This window comes from Anguilla anguilla, chromosome 3, assembly GCF_013347855.1.
Source record: "Anguilla anguilla isolate fAngAng1 chromosome 3, fAngAng1.pri, whole genome shotgun sequence".
In the NCBI taxonomy this organism is placed as follows: Eukaryota; Metazoa; Chordata; class Actinopteri; order Anguilliformes; family Anguillidae; genus Anguilla; species Anguilla anguilla.
In genome coordinates, this window is record NC_049203.1 from 65,961,970 (window position 1) to 65,982,834 (window position 20,865).

Genomic DNA, 20,865 nt, shown 5'->3' on the forward strand with positions numbered 1-20,865 from the left:
AAAGTGTGGGTCACACCAGATATTAGCAAGTAGACTAGCGATTAACTTAATTTTTTGTTAGAGATTAGCATGCAGCATACGATAATATATATCTGTAGCATAAATTAATTGGCATATTATCCATTTTCACAGTTATAAATTTGGGCACAATAAGCATGCTAATCATGGGTATCCCTTATGAGTAAATAGTTTTGCTGTCCCCCATTTGAAGGTACTGTACTTCCTGTAAGGCCCTGAACTGCATGTTGGGAATTGTCTGCCATCCTGAACCTTCTGCACAGCTATTTTACATTCAGAATCCTTTCAGATGCTCTGGAGCCGTACGTCTTGCGTCAGATCAATGACTATCTGCTTTGTGTTGGAAAAAGAAAAAGAAAAAGTAAAAACGTAAAAGTCAGCCAAGAGGAAGATTGACTTGAACTATGGAGAAAGCACTGAAATGTGAAGTCGGTGGTTGATGAAGAGCACATGCCAAACTGCACCGCTGGGGAAAAAACCCAGCATTTTACAGATTCAGTAGGAAGTCATTTTGAATATTCCAGAAAGAACTCTTTCCTTACAAATCGATTCAGATACGGCCTCTGCAGTCTAGCTGGTGGGTAGTGGGTCTCATTTCTTTCTCAGCAGTGCTGTATCAGGGATATGAATCATCACACGCTAGCAGTTCACAGCACACAGTAAAGCCCCAGGTGTTTTTTTTACCTCCACAGCCCATGAGCTCTGGCTGCAGTCTGTGGGCTACAGAAACAATGAATCGACAGCTTTCCTTGTTTATGATGGCGATTAGCATTAACAGTATGAAGTAGCAGGCTTGAAGATAATATGCCGTTTCCATGGCTACTGAGTTCCTGGTTGTGGCCAGAACACCGTATCCTGCTCAAAATTCCAGTGTAACCCAGCCATAAGATGGTCAAGCTGGTTTAATAACTGTCAACACTTTTAGCTGGTCAGCTGGCTGTTCATCAGCTGACCAGCCTATAGAGTCAGCTAGTTCACCAGTCTGACCGACAGCTTTACTCTACCAGCTTAACCAGCTCTGACCAGCTTTGTCCGGCTAGAGACCATCTTTGACCAGCCACAGACCAGCCGTGACTGGCTTAAAGTGTCGTAAACACGGCTTAAACCCTCTTACAACCAGTTTACAATCCCAGCTGGTCTCGGCTGGAAATTTTTTCGGCAGGACAGAAAGGGGAAAGATGATGTGGGGAGCCTGCTTCCACGGTACTCGTCTGAGATGAGAATGAGGTGGGGTGGGGGGGGGGGTGGGGGGGGTGTGGCGGGCGGGTGGGGTGCTGGGGGCACGGGCATCGTGTTGCCAGGGTAACGGCTCCCGCTCCCACACAGAGAAGACGTGCTGGCTCGGACGATGTCGCTCCCCGCTGGCTCTCAGATAAGTGTGTGTCGGGATACTTGGGTTCCTTCTCCCCTTCGGCCGTTCGACCGCGACTTCCTCTTCAGATATATCGGCCTCTCCCGTTTTTTTTTTTAGGGAAGCAGCTGCTTTCGAATTTTACTGGCGGGGGTGAGTGCTGTGTTTGAATCCTGCATGCTGCATTGCAGATTAGGAAAACGATGTGAACATCAGCCCTCATGCCTGTGAACTTGGGGCGGGGGGGGGGGGGGGGGGGCTTTTTGTATCATTTTTCCATTCGTCAGTTTTACAGGTTCTTTTTAAAAAAAAATTATTTTACTCATCATGTCAGAATATTTTAACTTCCTGTTTCATTCCTAAGATATTATTGGCACTGAGGCTTGAGTAATGGTAGCTTAATGGAAATGTGTGGTCAGTTTCTTGCTTGCTTGAGTCTTATATACAGCGTTTTGAGATGATGTGGTGGTGTTGAATTCGGTGGTTTATAGGGGCTTTTAAGGTGATGTGGTGGTGTTGAATTCGGTGGTTTATGGGGGCTTTTGATGTGATGTGGTGGTATTGAATGCTGTGTGTGTGCGCGTGCACATGTGTGTGTGTGTGTGTGTGTGTATGTGTGGTCCGTTGTGTTGGGGCAGGTATTTGTATTTGTATCGTACCTAAAAATATTTCTACAATTATATGCTGCAAATGCGTGTGTACAAATGTGTCTGTATGGGAATACCGTAGAGCAGTGAGTGTGAGTGGGCTGGGATTTGGGGGTGCTGGTGCTAGGGTGGAGAGGGGGGGGGCTGGAATGAATCTGCTGTCTCATGGTCTTCCTGACGGTGACAGATGCCGTCCCTGTTGAGTGGTCACTTTAATGGACGCAGGTTGTGTTTTGTCTGAGACGAGAGTTTATTTGCAGACGGAGCACATCAGCACTGTCTGGACAGGGTGGAGTCTGGGAAGGTGAGGGGAGGGGGAGAGGGAGTGGGGGGGGGAGCAAGGGGACGAGGCACCCGCCCCAGACTGTGAGACAGAAGGTGTGTCTGACTGGGGAGGCACGCAGCGGCAGCAGCCCCCCCCCAAAATTAAACTGGTGCAGTAGACGCAGCAGCGGCTGATGGGCTGGGATGAACGGGGGGGGGGGGGGGGGGGGGAGAAAAGGCGTTGACGTTTTCGGTGCATGAATGCACCGCCAGGCCGATCGGGGAGGATTCCTGTCTGCGACCGGGCTGGGCGCTGAGAGATGAGTCATGTGACAAGCGGTTGGGAATCCGCCGTCTGCCGCTCAGTAGAGCTCAGATGAGTGTATTACGGTCACACGTTCGTCTTTTTTTGTGCTGCCGCCTAGATATATTTTATTAAGCCAAGATGCACCAGAAAGCCTGTTTAATGCTTGTGACTGATCGACTGAAGTAAGTGTTTTTATTTGCAAGACGAAATCGTGACGTCTGGTGCTGTATGTTCAAGGCAGCAGTGTGCATTGTGGTAAGAGTCTTCTCTGTCTATTATTATTATTATTATTATTATTATTATTATTATTATTATTATTATTATTATATTTTTCAGGGGTGCCCTGCATTTTTACAATAAAATGAAAGATAAGAATCTATATACAAAGTATATATACAGAATAATATATGACAGAGTAGTGATAGATATATACTACTCTGTCATATATAAAAAAGAACAGAAAAATAATGAATATATAATCCTAGAGAATTCATCATTAAATATACTGTGTATATATATATATATATATATATATGAAAGAATAAAAGTAGACATATATGTTCATTAAAAAGTCACACTCTAAACGTAGCTGTCATGGTACGTTATATTAGGCAGCTACAAGTGCATTTCATATCAAATAAGTTAACTACCATTTGACATTAATGGGTGAGTTGAGCCAACTCCCACCTGATTGGTCAGTCTTTCCCCGCTTGCCTTGCAGTGCTGTCGTTTCCATGGTGATGCATCAAATATGATGCTGCCAGTGTTCCTGGCATCAATGTGAAATTTTTGTTTTGTTTTTAAAGCCTAGATGTTCCCCATGGGGGGGAGCTATTTGTGTCAGGAACAGAAACTGATTAAAGAATTTTCAAAAAACCAAACGAGAGCCAACAGGTGGGACAGACACCCGAAACGAGGACTTGAGCGCAAGGGTTTAATTTTGGGATAATTTCCCCATATGCCAATTTTACTGTACTGGGGAGGCAAATGTCACGCCCATCTGGTTTGAATTAGTAACCAGCTTTCAGTTTCTTCAGAACTGTTGAAGGACATTTATTTTTTTAAATAATAATATTTAGTTTCCCTGACTGTTTAAATAGTCAGTTAATGTAAAGTTTTGAATTCAGTTTAAATTCTGTGCAAATACTGAATGGTTCTTTCTGTCTAAAGAAGGCTATTGGTATTTTAGGGTCAAACACAGTGATTGTGAAGTAGATGACTTCTGCAAAGTTGCAGTTTCCAGCAGTGTATTTTCACGAATAGAAATGCATTACTTTACCTGTACGTGTAATTAGCTTGGTTGGATGAGAGCATGCTCACATCCTTACAAGATTTTAGATTGACTAAATCTTGGCTCCCATCCCATCACTACCCACTTGCACTGAGATAATTTTAGATTATATAGTACTGTATGGTACTGATGATATGGTACGGTATGGTTCTGGTTCTTGGTTAACATGGCTAACTCACATTAGTGCTGTACTGATGCTGTATATTATAAACTTGCTGGTCAGGGAATGTTAGCCATATCTGAAGCTGTTGCTACTCTGCCAATTATTTTAGGGGCTGGATCACAAGTGTCAAACCAGCAAGCTTATCTCTGATTTTTGATAAATTCAATGTATTTTTTAGTTAACAGGGTGTGATTTTTTAATTTTTTTATTTGCTTTTGATTCCATTTGTCTTTTTATTTTTGTTGGTACCTATAGGTCTGAGACTTGGCACTGCTGGGAAAATTTTGGATGCACGTGGTGTGCCGCATTGACCCCTGGGGATGTCATGGCTTTGCAGAGCAGATGCGATGATGTTATTGGGGGCTGTGACAACCCATATGTTTTTTTAATTATAGGATAACCTTGAATTATTTAACGGTTATCCCATAAGTGTTCATTTTGTTCTTGGACAGTATGTCGAGGCTCCAGTAGTGAGCAAGTTTGCTTTGCTGGAGGCTTAAAAAAAATTTTTTTCCTGGACTTTACTTGCCGTTGACATTTACATGAAACGTTGTGTAACGTTTGGCTGTCTGATGCTGCCCCCCAGTCAGCTCTCAGCCCGTCACCTCACTAAAAGCTGTAGATGCATTATGACACCTGTCTGGTTCAAGCACCGTGCTGTCCCGTGTGTTCCATTGCCCCCTTATGCAATTTGACACGAAGGCGTCACATGACTACGGTTCTGGAGAAAACATCAAGCATGTTGGTGACGTCTGGCTCTGGTGGTGTCAGATTAATATGTTTAATATAAGCCCTTTGGGGTTTATTTTGGTGTCAAATTAATATGTCCAGTATAAACCCTTTGGGGATTATTTTGGTTTCAGATTAATATGCCCAATATATGCCCTTTGGGGATTATTTTGGTGTCAGATTAATATATCCAATATAAGCCTGTTGGGGATTATTTTGCAATGCCTCCAACCTTCTGTGCAATCTGACTGGTTGGCTGGAAGGGTTCTACCATGATGAACGCTGTCAGGATAGCCCCGCCCCCTTTTGGGGGGAGGAGCTTGTCTAGTTAACTTGAATGAGCCAATCTGGGATCAGCAGAATCATGCATACGGGGTCACTTGAAATGAACTCCGGGTGCCGTGCTAATGATATCTGCACTGGAAGCTTACAGGGTGAGCTAGCCTGTTTTTAAAGCCTAATTGGCCTCCTGTTGTGAACTGACACAGGAGGCAGTGCAACCACTGAGTCCAGAGATTAAGTGTAGAAGTAACTTTCGAGTGCAGATTGTTTAAAAAAAAAATTAATAACGCTTTTCCTATGCCAGTTTAAAATCCACTCATTCTGTGTGTTCTGCCAGCACTAAGCGCATTTTCCACTTAATTTTCTTCTCTTTCCCCTATTTTTTTTTTTGATGGCTGAATTATATATTTCCATGGTGGAATGATTCAGCAAAAAAAGACCAGCTTTAGAGTTCTGTTTCTGAAGTTCAACAGGCCTGTCAAAGAAGCTCAAAGGATTAGATTAGACCTTTTTCTAGAACCCTCCAAAAACAGCTTCTGTGAGCCACTCTGGACCCTAGCACAGTTGGCAGTTGTGGGGTGTGAGAGAGGGACCTTATGTGAGTTTAACAGCCCTGCATTTTCGCTCTCTGTCCTCTGTCTCTTCCTTCGTAGTGGACGACTCGGCCAACCTGCCCCCCTCCCCTCCGCCCTCTCCATCCGCTGAGCAGTTCGGACCCCTGGAACAAGGTAGGGCCCCCCGAAACTCTGCCCTCGTTTCGTCCGCCCAGCAAAGAGGAGAGAAGAGAGTGCGAGAGAGAGAAAAAAAAATAGGGAGGTTTAAGAAGGTCTGTGTCACACGACGAAATTTAACGGGAAGCTCGAACTCGCTCGGCCCCTTTTCTCTGGGTTCCGTTGCGTCCAGCCGAGCAGCTTGAGAGGGAGAGAGGGAGCTCTGGCGATGAGCTGGGCACAGATGCATCCTGGGATATGCTGGGGGGGGGGGGGGGGGGGGCTCTACAGGGACAAGAGGCCGGAACAGGAAGAAATGCGTCCAGGCTTGTTTTTTTTTGTTTTTCATTTGCCGATGTGACAGGAGCCATCCTCTTCCTCTTGCTACTCTTCCCCAATATTAACAAGGTAGCTGTGCTCACATTCACTAAATTACGCGGTTCTGGATGCCCCCCCCCCCCCCTCTCCCCCACTCCACACATACCTGCCCAGGTCAGAGTTCATGCAGCGCTGGCTCCGCCCCTTGCATGATGTAATGAGAGTTACCCTTTCCCCCCAGCCATCCCCGCAGCCAAACCCTCCCTGTCATCTTTGTTCTTGCCACCCGCCCTTCCCCTTGCCTGTGTATTTTAAAAAACCTGCTTTACATCTTTTTTTTACGTGGTTATTTCTGTTTCGGTGTCTTTATTTGGCATGTTTGACCTTTGTCTTGTTGGTGTTCTTTCTGTTGTGGCCCTGTCTGACTGAGGTCTAGTCCGTATCTGTGTCCAGTTGTCACTGGAGCTCCAGAACCCGCTGTCAGGCAGAACAAGTCGTGCTCAGACGGGTCAGTGCTTGGTTCTGGTCAATCTGGAGGTTATTCAGAGATAGTCATCCATCCCTGCAGCGTGTACAATTCTTCTCTTGGGGCAAATTCACTTATAATTGACCACCTACTTACCTAACAATTGATTTAATGTTACTTTGAATATAAACTTCTTCATGCAAACATTCTGTGGGTAAACTACTCTCAGTTATCCACGTTTTAGAATCATACTCCATAGGTTTGTGGTCAGCTTATCGGTTTATCAGATACTTCCCTCAAAAAAACACCTTTATGAACCCAAGCTTTTTGATCTTGAGGGGCACAGTCACTCGAAAGATAGAAGGTGCCAAGAAACCAACTGTCCTCCATTGAGTTTCCGCACGAATGCTATATCGCCATTCCGTGTGAAATAGCGATGATGTCACAGGCGCGTTTGTAGAATGTTACGTCTCAGCCGCATGCTAGATCCGCCCCTCCCAGTTCTGAGCATGGCTTGCTCCGCCCTCGACTGCGTTTGAGTTTCTGGACATCGAGCTTGTGTCCATGCGTCTGTCCGTCCGAGCGTCCCGTCTCCTGGGCACCAGCGTGTCTCTCCTCTCTTTCTCTCTCTCCCCCTTTCTCTCTCTTCCTCTCTCCCTCTCTTCCTCCCTGGCTTCTTCTCCCTCTCTCTCTCTCTCCCCGCCCGGTTCTCTCTCTCCCTCCGCAGCTATCTCTCTCTCTCTCTTCCTCTCTCCCTCCCTGGCTCTCTCTCACTCTCTCTTCCTCTCCCTCCCTGGCTCTCTCCCTCTCTCTCCCTCCCTGGCTCTCTCTCTCTCTTTTCCTCTCCCTCTCTCCCTCCCTGGCTCTCTCCCTCTCTCTCCATCCCTGGCTCTCTCTCTCTCTCTTTCTCTCTCTCTCTCCCTCTCTCCTTCCCCAGCTCTCTCTGTCTCCCTCCTCAGCTCTCTCTCTCTCTCTCTCTCTCTCTCTTTTCCTCTCCCTGTCGGAATCTCCCTGCAGTTCTCTCCCTTGTGTCCCCTGTTTGTAGACGTAGGGGACGAGGAGGAGGCACGCCCTCTCCAACGCTTCCAAAATTCTCGGGAGAGGTGCAAGTTCCTCGCCCCCTCCATCTCGGTGTCAGTGCCCGAGGATGAGCCCTCCCGCTCTGACGAGGAGTTCTTTGATCACCCCTTGTTCAGCCCCGAGTGGACGCGGCATGGCTACTGCCCCACGGGGCAGGCCGCCGTCTTTAGTCAGATCGAAGGTGAACCGCGCATGGTTCCTCGTCTCTGTTCTTCCTCCCGCTCCGCCCTCCTTCCTCTCCCTCTCTGCCGCTCCCGTTTGTCATGCACGCTCAGAATATATATATGTATATATATATTTATATTTCTTTTAAATTATTTTTGGTCTCCCAAATCGTGGTGTGGTCATTTGGTTGTCCTTCGGCACTTTACTCCTGTATAATGGGCTGTAGTATGTCAGGCAGAAACTCAGTAGAAAGTCATGGACCGCCCTAGTAGATAAATGTATATGGCTGTAAAATTCTTGGCAATGAGTTAATAAATGCATCTCTGCCTATACACATACACACACACACACACACACACACACACATATTGGTGCATCAGGCACCAGCCATGATAATGTAGCCATACTCATTATTAACTTATTTGAAAGTTAAAAAATATGACGACAGGTGAATATGAGATAGGTAAAGCAAACTGCCCAGGCCGTGTACTCCAAATGACCTGCCAGATTTGAAAATTATTATTATTATTATGATTATTTTTAAAAAGCAATGCGCATGATTCCCTAAGGTCATGTGCATTCTCTCTCCTCCATTGATGCCCACTCTCAGTGTCTGATCAGGTGGTGTTGCTCCGCTCACTGACTCCTACATGCCCCCCCCCCACCACCCCAGCCCACCCTCAGTCAGGACCCCCCCCCCCCCCACCAACTCCCCCATGCGTCCCACCTGTTGTAGTTCACCAGAGGGCTTTTCAGCTCTTTCTCAAAAGCACCCACAGGCCAAAAAGTGCTCACGCGTGCTGGAGTCTGAAGTCAACGTGGACTTGGCCTTTCTCCAGAGATTTTCCACACTTTCTCCAGCGAAAACAACAAAAAAAAAATCTAGCGAATCAGGGCTCCGGCCCTCTACTCCGTCCCCGCATCCCACTTTTTTTTTCCCGAAAGCGGGATTTGTGCGCCGCGGCGATCTCTCAGCGCGCGTAGCGCCCTCCCGCCCGCCCGCCCGCCCGCGTCCCGTCGAGCTCAGCGGAAGCGATAATGAAGCCGCGCTCCTCGTGAGCTGCAGAGGAAGCTAAGTTAAGCGCCCGCTCTCTATTCTTTTAAGGAATTTAAAAATGCGTCGGAGGGCTCCAGGGCCTTATTAAGGCTGAGATAAAGGAGAGAGGGCCTGATGGCTGTGTTACCAGACAGTAAAAAAGCCCACATTTTCAGCGCCGCTTCTGTGTACTGCATAATTGCTCTGCTCCCAGGGGCTGCGCACACTGCCTGTGGATTAGCATTAAGCATTAGCGTTTGGAACAGACTGTTTTTTGTTTTTTTTTTGTTTTGTTTTTTTCTTGACGATACAGCAGAGCAACTGCGTAAACATAGTTAACTCAAATGACACATACAAAACTGTTTAAAATTTTTTTTTTTTTTTGAAATTTTTTTTAAATGCAAGTGTGCTGCATTTGCAAATGTTCTTGAGCTTCCAACAGCGTATGAAGTGCCTGTGGAATCCACGAACAGCCATTATTTCCTGTGATAGTACACCCAGCACACTGAGTCCTGACTACTCTGCAATTCAAGACAAATGGCGTTCCCTGAGTTTTTTTGTAGTTCATTCTGACTGTGGTTTTCTGGGAAAACTGGGGCGTTCTGGGACGTGGGGACAAAAGAGCTTTAAACTAGGGGACCATTTTCCAGCCCATCTCCTCAGGTCCCAGAATAATCTCTTAGCCTAAAAACCCTGGAGCGAAAGCATGTTTTTGAACTGTCTTGTATGTGCGGTGCATAATCTGCTAGCAGTTAGTTGCAGCCCGCTACTAACATTATTGCAACAGAGGAAGACTTTTACTCTCATAGATATGCTGATGTAATATGATGGTGAGTTCAGCAACTCTATGGCCCGTCCCTACAGTCATTCATTTGCTGTATATCTGTTTTACATTTTGAGCTTTTATCTGCTTCTGTGTATCATTAGAACCCTTTTTATCGTGGAGGAGCAACTTATCAATATATGACTGTGTCTATCATAATTGTACATAGTGTGCATTTCCCTAATGTTTTTACCCATTCATATTATTGTATTTATTGTATGTATCTGAATACTTTTATTTAAGTGAGTATGTATGTTTTAGCACAAGGCTGCTATAAATGTAAAAATTAGCCACAAGATGTCATCATACAAACTAAACTGTATCCTTTGCCTCAGAATTTTAGTCAGTACCACCTGTAGCAGTTAGATTTCTTTACTTTTTTTTCTTTTTTTTTTCACGAAATCATTTTAGCCATTTGTGAGTTATGCTATTTCAATCTCAGAATTAAATACAGAGCAGAGTTATGAAAGAAAAGAAGGAATGGTGACACTGTTATGTAAAGCAGGTAATTAAGTCAGTCTGAAGACTTACTGAGTGACACTGAGGGCACTTTTTGGAAGAACTACACGTGCACTATATGCATACACGTTCAAAACCATAATCAATACATCATTTATGATATTTTATACCTGACTAGAATGATGCTACTGTTATTGTAGCTGAAGTGTTCATTTTAAGAGGTCTGAATATATTATCAGAAGACAGTCATAATTCATGTCAAATAATTATCTCATATCGACCATGCTCAAATTGTAGTAATTGCCAAAAACAAATAGCTTTCTTGAAATTCTTCACATTCATCTATTTTTTTGGTGTGTGGTTGAGATAAAAAAAATAGCAATCGATTTACTGATGTTAGATTCTGTCACAGTTCAGTTATGAGTATGATATTATAAATTCATTGTTTACTGCCTCAGCAGTTGGCTTTATAGAATGTTATTAAATGTGAATTCATATTGCAATGAGATTAAATTAAATATGAGAATATGAGCAAAGTATGTGAGTATGCACATTTGGCAGCCTTGGATCCAGTGGCATCCTGAGGTGGTGAGCTCAGCAGAATAGATAATACTGTTGAAAGGGCCAGGCAAACTGTACAGAAGCAGTTTCACTTCCGTCAAGGCAAAAAAAAAAGGGGAAAAAAAAACCAAACAAACAAAAAATAAATAAATATGTGGAAAAACAGCTGGAAATTATCTTAATCATAGTGCCCAAATGTCAAATGATGCAGTTCACTGATTACGTTTAGAGTAAGCTTTATATTTTTGAGTGATTTATTTTATAATCTCCCCCTTTGTTTCTGCCTAATTTGAAGGCACTGATTATGTCCCCCCAAGTTATAAATTATTATTATTATCATGGTGCTACAAATGAAAAATTACATGGGTGTTTTGACCTTTCATGCAGCGTTATGACTAAAGTAAAGCCGCCACATAAGGACTTACAGAAAGCTTTGGAATCTGCTGCATAAATTACTGATTGCCCATTTGTTTGGAATATTCTACCAAGAACTTGGCCTTTCATCCTTTCAATCATTTGGCCTTTGGCAAACACAATGCAGACCACTGAAGTTCCTATGGCAGAAACTGCTGGCAGAACTGAAAGGACATCGCGGAGTTTTACCCCAGCCTGTGTTGTCCGTCCGTCTGTCCGTCCGTAGTCTTTATGTTTCCGCCTCTTCCCCTTTCCAAAGAGGAACAGTCCATAGAGGCTCTCACAGAAGCTGAGGAGGAAGAGGAGACTGCAGACGCAGACGCTGCTCCTGAGGAGCGAGAGCAGCAGGGGAGTGGGGAGGAACCTGAGCAGGGGCCCGAGGTGGAGCCCGTAGAGCAGGCAGAGAGCTTAGGCGAGGCCCAGGCTCGGCCCTGTCCGCAGGCCGAGACGGCTAGCGCGCCCGCAGAAGCCCTCGAAGGGAGGGGCAATGAGGCAGGGTTGGAGAAGTGTCCCGAGGAAGGTGTGTTCTGCCCCACTCCTCTCGATATGCATGCCGTCTGTCTGTCATTACTGGACTTCGAGCGTCGACAGCTGCGGGTGCGAACTAAGGTGACCCGGAAACAAGTCCACCGCTCTTTTGCGCACGCGCAAATTTGATTCGCTTGCTCTCGTCTGCCGCCGTAACCCGCTGACCCTCCTAGAGGGAAAGCACTGCTTTCGCACAGTAGGTCGGCAGGTCACGCCAGCGGACGGGAGCACGAGTGCGAGAGAAGGGGGCGCAGATTCGTTTACGGTCACCGTTGCCGTACCCACAACCGTCGACGCTTGAAGTCCCGATTATAGAGCCTCTGGGAGGGGGGAGGAATGGCACAAGGCTTCTCGCTTTTTGGCTAACGCTGCCAGGCAACGCAGGCTATACGTCCGCCCTGCTTCTCCACGCGAGCTCAAGCTATGACGTCCTGTATGGAAGAGCCGAGGGGTTTTTTATTGCCTTTTTGTCGTTGCTATGCTATCCTGTTCGTTGCCATGTTTGTTTGTTTGTTTCAGGAACTGTAAGTTTGTCGGTCACGACGTTCATGCGCCAACGCTTCTGCTGCCGAACCCTATTGTGCTTTCTGCATCGATGCGATGTCTTAACGCTGCCTTCCAGAACCAATCCGTCTCATTGGTTTTAACCCATTGCTTACTGTCCCTTTGCCGGCTACATTGCTGATATAAATCAATGATTTATCCCAATGCCTTTATCACCTGTCTTTTGTGCACAGGATTCAGTGTAAATCCTCTGAAATTGTGGTATTTTGGCTCAGCTTTTTTTTTTTTTTTTTAAACCTATTTTATTTTACTGAGTTTTGTTTTCTTTGTTTGTTTGTTTTTTTATGTCTGTGAAAGAGCCTCATAAGTACTTTTTCGATGTTTTTATTTTTATTTGTGTCTTACATTGCCATCATTCCATCTGTTTTTGTAAAGCACTAATTGGATTTTGATACCTTGTTTGGGTGAGGCTATAATATATTGATTGATTACCTGATTTTTATTTGCTGTTTTTATATTTAATTATTTGTATTGCTTATTTATATAGCTCTTAGTCATAACTGTGAAACAAGGATAATATTAGCTAATATATCCAAATGAAAAACTGCAAAAATTATGTCTATTAATGATATTGATAAGATTGATTTATTGATCACATTGTTGCAAAAAAAAAAAAAGTAGGATTCAACCTGCTTTTAATGAAATTTTTATTGTGAGTTACACAAATACAACATATTAATTATGACAGTCTTGACAAATGGCAGTGACTGTATTGCTAATAGGCTATTTGTAAGGTTATCATAATCCAAAAAAGCAATAAAGGAATTGAGAAGAATAAATTTCCACTCCTGTCACATTCATATCTACTTCTCACGAAGCCATGGACGATTGTTCCATGTACACGTCTGTGTCATTCATTCAGCATCAAGGGCGCTGCATGCTGACCCCTGAGAGATCCATGCCATTTTCCCAAACCATCACTGAGTCAGTGTGTGCGTTCACCTGCTGCCGCCACGCTCGCCCATCAATCCCACGCACTTGCGCTTGAGGAAGAGGTGTGTGCACTGGCAGAAAGCTTTGCCCGTCTGTCATGCGCTGGCCTGCGGGAACTGCCGAGCAAAGCAAAAACCGAATGTAACGCAGAGCAACCAGACTACCTCAGGTTTGCTTGCAGCCCTGAAGACGGACGAAGGGAAGCCGGACAGCATGCAGGCTGCCGCTGCCCCCGCCGGCTCGGACTTTGCCGAGAAAGGTTCGGAGGAGCCCTCTGCCTCGGTCAGCCCAGCACCGCTCACTTCAGAAAAAGATAAAGAAGATCCCTGCAAAGCTGCTCCAGAGAGCCCAGGCAATGGTCAGAAACACCCTAAGGAGGCCACGGAACCCTCCTCTAAGCAGCCTGACAAACCATCCCAACAGCCCACTGACCAATGGAAGGGGGAGGAGATGGCTGACACCTCCAAAGTAAGCTCAGACGAAGAGGACAAAATTGCCCCTAAGGTCGCAGCCGAAAAACAGGCCTTTTTGGAGGCACCTATAGGGAGGGACAGTCGGGACAGCCAGGATGAGGAGCAGATGAGAACGGATGCCGAATCTCAGAGTATTAGCAGAGAAAAGGAGAAGGAAGTCAAATCTGATGATGAAATGAACAAGGACAAGGAAATGATAATGGTAGTTGGAGGCAAGGAAACTAAGGACACTAAGGCAGAGGAATCGAGTGAAAGGATGGAAATGACCCTGAGTTCAGATTTTAAGGAGATGGAAGCCCGTCAGGGAACCTCTATTGTCAAACCTGCAGAAGTGTTTGAAAAGCTGGAGGCAAAGGGTCATTCTGTCCCGGAGGACACCAAAGGCGAAGTGGAGATCTTTGATCAAGGAAAAGTCATCGGCGAAATGGAGGATTTAAATTTGCACATGGACACCGTTGACCAGTCGCAAGATTTAGACATTGAACAGGACAAATCGGGAATGTCTGCCTACTTTGAGACGTCAGCCCTGAAGGAAGATGATGATAGGGGGCAGGAGGAAGGATATTATCAGCTTAGCGATGCCAGAGAGAAGATTTCTGTACCAGTCGCAGCTCCTTCACACCCCGAAATGGGGTACACCACACTGGCACAACCACCATCCCCAGAATGGGATGCAAGGATGAGCCCTTTGGAAGAGCACCGGTCCATCCCAGTCACTGAAACGAAGGATGACAGTAAGCTGTCACCTGGAAAGTTGTCACGGGAACAGAGGAGTTACTCCCTGAACATCTCCATTGCACCCGTGGATCAAAGTGGTGGGCAGGGGCGGCCAAAGATTTTTTCCCCGTTGGCCACCGATATTATGTCCCATACTAGTGGAAGTCTGGACGAGTCTGCAGAATACCTTCCAGTGACCACCCCATCTGTGGAAAAGAGGCTAAATTTCCCCCCCATGATTCTCGAAACCGCTCCTTCAGTTGCTACTCCCCCATCGTCACCACCAGATGTTCCAACCAGTCCAAAGACAAGCCCTCAGTCTGAGTCGCCTGTGTTGCCTTTCCCAATGAAGTTCAACAACAGAAATGGTACCGTGATGGCCCCTGACCTGCCAGAGATGTTGGACCTAGCTGGTGTCAGACCAAGGCTGACGTCTGACAGCAGCGATTCTGAGATGATGAGGAGGAAGTCTGTCCCGGCTAATGTCCTAATGAGTGATTCTTTAGCTAACCTAGTGCTAGGAGATAAAAGCCAAAAGGCGGCAAGAAGTGAGAGCCAGTTAGAAGAGCTGGGCTACTGTGTTTTTAATGAGTACTCTGGCCCCATGCCCTCCCCTGCTGATGTGCACAGTCCCCTGGACTCTCCTCCCCAAATCTTCCCCACAATGATGTCAGAGAAGGATAAAGCTATAAAGGAGCCAATGGCAACAGAAGGGGAAATTAAAGAAGCGCAAGACCAAAAAGATGATGAAGAAGAAAAAGAAGCTCAAGAAAAGACAGAAGAAGAAACTGAGATTCCCAAAGACAAGGAGGCAGAGGAGGATAAACTTGAATATGTGTCTGGAGAGAAAACTGTATTGTTAGACGTACTTGCTGCGGAAGATGGCAAATCTAAACCAATGATCAAACCTACTGAACCACTTGAGGAAAAGCCAAAGGATTTCAGTCTGAAGACTGGTCTGGTTAGCGATATCAAAGACCAAATCATTCCTGAGGTGGAGGAGCAAGATCTGTCAAGAGAGGCCTCTCCTGTGCCACCAGATAGGATTGGGACAGAGGCTGTGGAAAAGCAGCCCGATAGACCGGTGACACCAACTGTCACAATCACCCTCGATGAAACGAAGCCCGAACTAGACAGGGATGCAAAACTAGTGACAGAGGCTGAAATAGCTGACGCTGAAATCAAAATTCGTAAGTTGGAGATGGAGAGCAGGCCTTTGAGCGTGGAGGAGGAGCGTGAGCTCCAGGAGCTGAGAGAAAAAGTGAAGGATAAGCCGGACTTAGTACACCAGGAGGCCTATGAAGAGGTGGATGCTGAGGATGTCTACCAGCTTACCGGTGTAGCAAAAGACAGAATTGCACGACCCATAAAACCATCACCAACATCATCAGTAGAGAGTGCTACAGAGGAGGAGAAAGTGGATATTCATGAACAAGAGAAGGTTCAGCAGCCTGAGAAACAGGTTTCTCTGAAAGCAGAGCCTATGCAGGTGAAGGAAACCCCAGAGGAAAAAGCCCCAGAATCCTCTAAAAAGCCAGAGGAACCTGCTGTAGTCACCTCTACTGTCCAGGAGGAACAGATCGAGCAAGAGGACGAAGATATAGAACTGGCTGAAGAGCCTGAAGAGGTCATGGAGGACGTCCAAGCATTGGTATGTCTAGGAAAGGAGGAGGAGCACGAGATCCCTGAAGAGGAAGAGTTAGTTGAAGGTGCAAAAGCAGCTGCTCAGGAGTCATTGGAGCCCCGAGCCATCATTGAATCAGTGGTGACCGTGGAAGACGACTTCATCACAGTGGTGCAAACCATCGACGAGGGAGAACAACCTGGACACAGCGTCCGTTTCTCTGCCCCACCCGAAGATGACCAGGTACAGCTTCCCCAGGAGGAGGAGGAGGAGGAGGAAGAAGAAGAGGAATCGATTGAAATAGCCCAGGAAGTTGCTCTGGAGGCTCCCAGTCTGGAGGAGGTTTCAGATGTCCCAGAAGCTCCTGAGATGACCACCTCCCCCATGAAGGAGGCAGCATCAGAGGGAGAGCCACATACAGAGACATTTGATGACTACAGAGACGAGACAACCATGGACGACTCCATCTTAGACACAGACAGCGCCTGGGCAGACACTCAAGGTGCTATTATTGTTTCACTAAATGTAAAATTACAACTTTGCAGTTTATTCAAAGATATGCGCAGAACCATATACTAAGTAAATTTTATGCAACATAAATTCAGTGGATTTAAAGTTCATATTTACTTTCTTTTTACATTTTAGATTAAAATATTGGCAGTCATACATTTTGTAAATCTACACATCAGATTGAATAAATGTTCAGTGCATGAAAACTATATTACCACATACAAGTGCAGCAGACAGTTTGTCGGATAGCAATTTAAAAAAATATAAAATATCCCAATAATCTGCATTGTCACATCTATATATGGCATATGGCATTTGATCTTTAATTAAGGACAATACTGTATTACCTTTTCACGAGGATACCTAATCGCCCGCTGAGGTGATTGCAGTCACACATTGGGGGTGTCTCTGTGGCCAGGCAACGAACGAAAGGCCCCCGAAATGTCCCTTTCTCACTCCCTGTGCGCTGCAGATGACGACAGGAGCGTTGCGACAGAGAAAATCGAACCCCTCCCCGAAACGCAGAGTCCCGTCAGGGAGCCCCCCGAGGAAAAGCAAACGAGGGGGAAGCCGGCGGGCCGTGCGAAGGCGCGCGTCGGCACCCCCGAGCGCCGGGCCGTCCGAAGGGAGGCCAGCTCCGGCCCCCGGGACGAGAGCAGGAAGAAAAAAGGTTCCCGCCACAGACGTGACGCCTGGCAGTTTTTGTGACATCGTTTTCGTTTTATTTTTTTAAAATCAATTTTATCATATTATTTTTTTCATATTTCTCTCATAACTTGAACTGAATTGTTCACAAAACCTTCATTTAAAGGTATTGCGTTTACGATATGTATTATATCAAATTATTTCTTTCTTTATTTAATTTTATTCCTTATATTCCTTTATTTTTGATTTGTAACTTTCCCGATGTTTACCACTGGCCAGTGATGAAGGCACCCCCCCGCCCCCCCACCCCTTACCCATAAGAATAAGTATATAAGTATGTTTAAAAGATGTGTTGCGATAAATACATTACTGAATTATATACTTACTTAATAGTGTCTGACTTCCAAGAAAGTATTTACAAGCAATGAGAGTGAGAGCAATCTCTCAATAGAGCAATATCTTAATCTCAGTATTCTACATTTAGCATTATATGGTGTACCTATGGTAACAGTATTATTTCCATATGGGATATGACAGGTACATCAGAAACATAAAAATTAAGTCTGCATGTATTTCAAGAGTAGAATACTTCTAATCCAAACACAAGCCATTTGGTGTATCCACCATATGCAATATCTTTGCAAGCATACTGCATATACTAGAAAATATATTAATTATTGGTGGTGTAATTTCTTTCAATACATTGAAAACAAATGATAAAATGTACTCAAAACCATGCCTTGAACTGCATATATGAAATCAGATAACCAATATATTTTGTAGTATATGCCATATATATTTCAACATGCACTATATGACCAAAAGTATCTGGACACCCCTTAGTCTGGAGCTGTTTTTCATGGTTTGGGCTAGGCCCCTTAGTTCTAATGAAGGCAAATCTGACTGCTACAGCATGCAGTCACATTCTAGACAATTCTGTGATTACCCAACAGTTTGGTGAAGGCCCTCTCCTTTTTCAGCATGACAGTGCCCCCGGGCATACTGAAAGTCCATATAGAAATGGTTTTGTTGAGAACAGTGTGAAAGAACTTGACTGGTGTGCACAGAGCCCTACCTCAACCCCATCCATCAAGTGCCCGACCTCACTAATGCTCTCCTGGCTGGATGGAAGCAAATCCCTGCAGCAATCCTCGGGCATTTATTATACAGCGTTCCCAGAAGAGTGGAGATTGTTATAACAGCAAAGGGTGGATAATCTCCATTTTAATGCCCATGATTTTGGATGAGATGTTGGATGTTGTCAGGTTCCACATACGTTTGGCCATGTAGTGTACCAACACTTCCCATGCGTGTCCGAGAGTATATAATGTTACTTCCTAATTGCAGGGGCAACAGCTTTTAATTGAACATGACGGTTTTTCCTTCCTTATGTTTGTTTTGTAGTGCTGAGCTGAGGGTGGGTGTCTCCATCGCACTGTTCCCTCTCTTTGTGTGCCCTGCCCACCACTGCCCCCCCCCCCTTGTTCCTCTGCCGTCCTTGACTGTGTCTCTCCCTTCCGACAGCTGTGATTAAGAAGGCCGATCTTACTAAAAAATCAGACTCTCAGACGCGCTCTCCCTCCCGGAAGAGCGCGTGCAGGCCCGCGGCCAGGCAGCCCAGGCCGGCCCAGCACGTCAGTGCTAAACGGAAGCACACAGGTGACACACCCACCGCTGGGCAAACTGCAATGTGGCTGGCAAACGCGGACGTTGAGTGGCTCGCTGCTGGAATTATCTTTGCCTTTTTTTTTTGCGTCTATTTTTTTGGCGTTTAATTTATTTATTTTTATTTTTTGCTGTTAGTATGTTTGTTTTTTTTTTTTTTAAAGCTTTATAGAAAGCACCCGGCTGTATGTTTTATTTCATTTACTGGCGTGTCTGTAGATGTGCTCCACGGTTGTTCTACGGCTTCGGTCCCTCTGTCCCTGTTCCCGTGTTGTTTTATTTTCCACTTTTTTTTTTGTTGCCCTTTCAACCCGCAGGACTGCAGCACGTACTGCACTGCTGACATGCATCCCTGCTGCTTTTCTCCTTGGTTTTGATTGGCTACTGAGAATCACGCTTTTGTGAGCGGCCTTAGCAGAACATTGGTCAATCTGCTCTCTCTCTCTCTCTCTCTCTCTCTCTCTCTCTCTCTGTCTCTCTCTTTTTCTCTCTCTCTCTCACAGACACACATGCTTTTTCTGGTTCTCTCGCTTATTTTTGGGTGGAGGCTGTATGCTGTTCAGACGTGTGTTTTGTGTGAAAGAAAGACTTGCAGAATGGCAAGTGTGTCTTTCTGTGCAACATAGGCGCATGAACCACCACAGCCTTTCCTGGAGATTTCAGCACTTCCCAAGCAAATGGTGGTTTTTGTGCATCATAACAGAGACTTACAGCGATACGCATCACCTTTTAAAAGCCTTAATCAGGGCCTTTTTTGTGTGACAATGACATGATGTGCATTTGAGTGGTTGACAGAAACCACTCTGTCAACCATTGCATCACCACCTGTAAATGCGACAGACAATCTCTTGTATGATCTGAAATATTCTTTGATTCTGATTGGGTCCCTACCAAGGAACTGCAGAACAAAGCATATCTCACGCTACAACTGGGTACTATTCCATTGTGTCTTGAAATGGCTGTATTGGCAACTCTAGTTTTAAGCAGTGCACTGTCATGTGTGATCTTGTGTGAGGTCTATTTGAAAGATTATATGCACGCTATATGCAAATGTAAAATGGTTATCTTCTGATTCACATATTCACAGTTGTGTCAGTATACGTGTGTAAGGACTGGATGTTCTCTGCTCATTCTGTTCGTTCCTGCGCAATTTTTTTGTCACCAATCTCTAATAGCCAGGTTTTGACATACCCAGTCTCTCTCTCTCTGTCTCTCTTTCTTTCTCTCTCTCGCTCTTTCTCTCCCTCCCTCCCTCCCTCCCTCTGTTACTTTAGTTCTATCAGTTTCTCCAGCCATGGCGGTGACAGAAGGCCGGCAGCCACTCAGTGTAGCCCATAAGTCCCGGGAAAGGATCGCAGTGAGTGCACATGCGCATGCACACACATGCACATGCACATGCGCATGCACACACATGCACATGCGCATGCACACACATGCAGTAAATATGCACACACATGCAGTACATATGCACACACATGCACATGCAGTACATATGCACACACATGCACATGCAGTACATATGCACACACATGCACATGCAGTACATATGCACACACATGCACATGCAGTACATATGCACACACATGCACATGCAGTACATATGCACACACATGCACATGCAGTACATATGCACACACATGCACAGAGTGCACATGCACACGCATGTGTAATGCTTGTGTGATGGTGTGCTTCTGTGTGTATTTATGTGTAATTTTGTGTTTCTGTGTGTAATTGTGTTTGCATGTGTAATTGCGTGTTTCTGTGTGTAATTGTGTGTTCCTGTGTGTAATTGTGGTTTGCGTGTGTAATCATGTGCTTGTGTGTGTAATCGTGCATTTGCGTGTGCGTTTGTGGTTTGCGTGTGTAATCATGAGCTTGTGTGTGTAATCATGTGCTTGTGTGTGTAATCATGCGTTTGTGTGTGGCAGGATGGCAGCTCGCGGAGTCCAGAGAAGAGGTCCTCCCTGCCCCGCCCGGCCTCCATCCTGACCCGGCGAACACAGCCGGCAGACCAGGACGAGACCTCCACCTCTATCACCAGCTCCGGATCCACCGCACCCCGCCGCCCCACCTGTAAGACTGAGGCCCCGCCCACTACACGCACGCTGTGATGTCGTCACTG

The 20,865-nt window shown here is 45.5% G+C and overlaps 1 protein-coding gene across 12 annotated transcripts in view; it reads left to right on the forward strand.

Annotated features, from left to right (window-relative positions):
- The window catches only part of LOC118223681 (microtubule-associated protein 2-like), a 77,221-nt gene that overhangs the window by 44,387 nt on the left and 11,969 nt on the right, over positions 1-20,865 (forward strand). For 9 of the 12 annotated variants that reach the window (XM_035410543.1, XM_035410542.1, XM_035410540.1 and 6 more), the window contains 8 exons: positions 5,706-5,780; positions 7,592-7,807; positions 11,344-11,604; positions 13,291-16,425; positions 16,906-17,103; positions 18,603-18,737; positions 20,018-20,100; positions 20,672-20,816. In XM_035410543.1, the coding sequence (XP_035266434.1) occupies positions 5,706-5,780; positions 7,592-7,807; positions 11,344-11,604; positions 13,291-16,425; positions 16,906-17,103; positions 18,603-18,737; positions 20,018-20,100; positions 20,672-20,816 (4,248 nt within the window). The remainder of the gene's footprint in view (positions 1-5,705; positions 5,781-7,591; positions 7,808-11,343; positions 11,605-13,290; positions 16,426-16,905; positions 17,104-18,602; positions 18,738-20,017; positions 20,101-20,671; positions 20,817-20,865) is intronic. The other 3 variants (XM_035410548.1, XM_035410547.1, XM_035410549.1) reach the window with 3 other exon arrangements.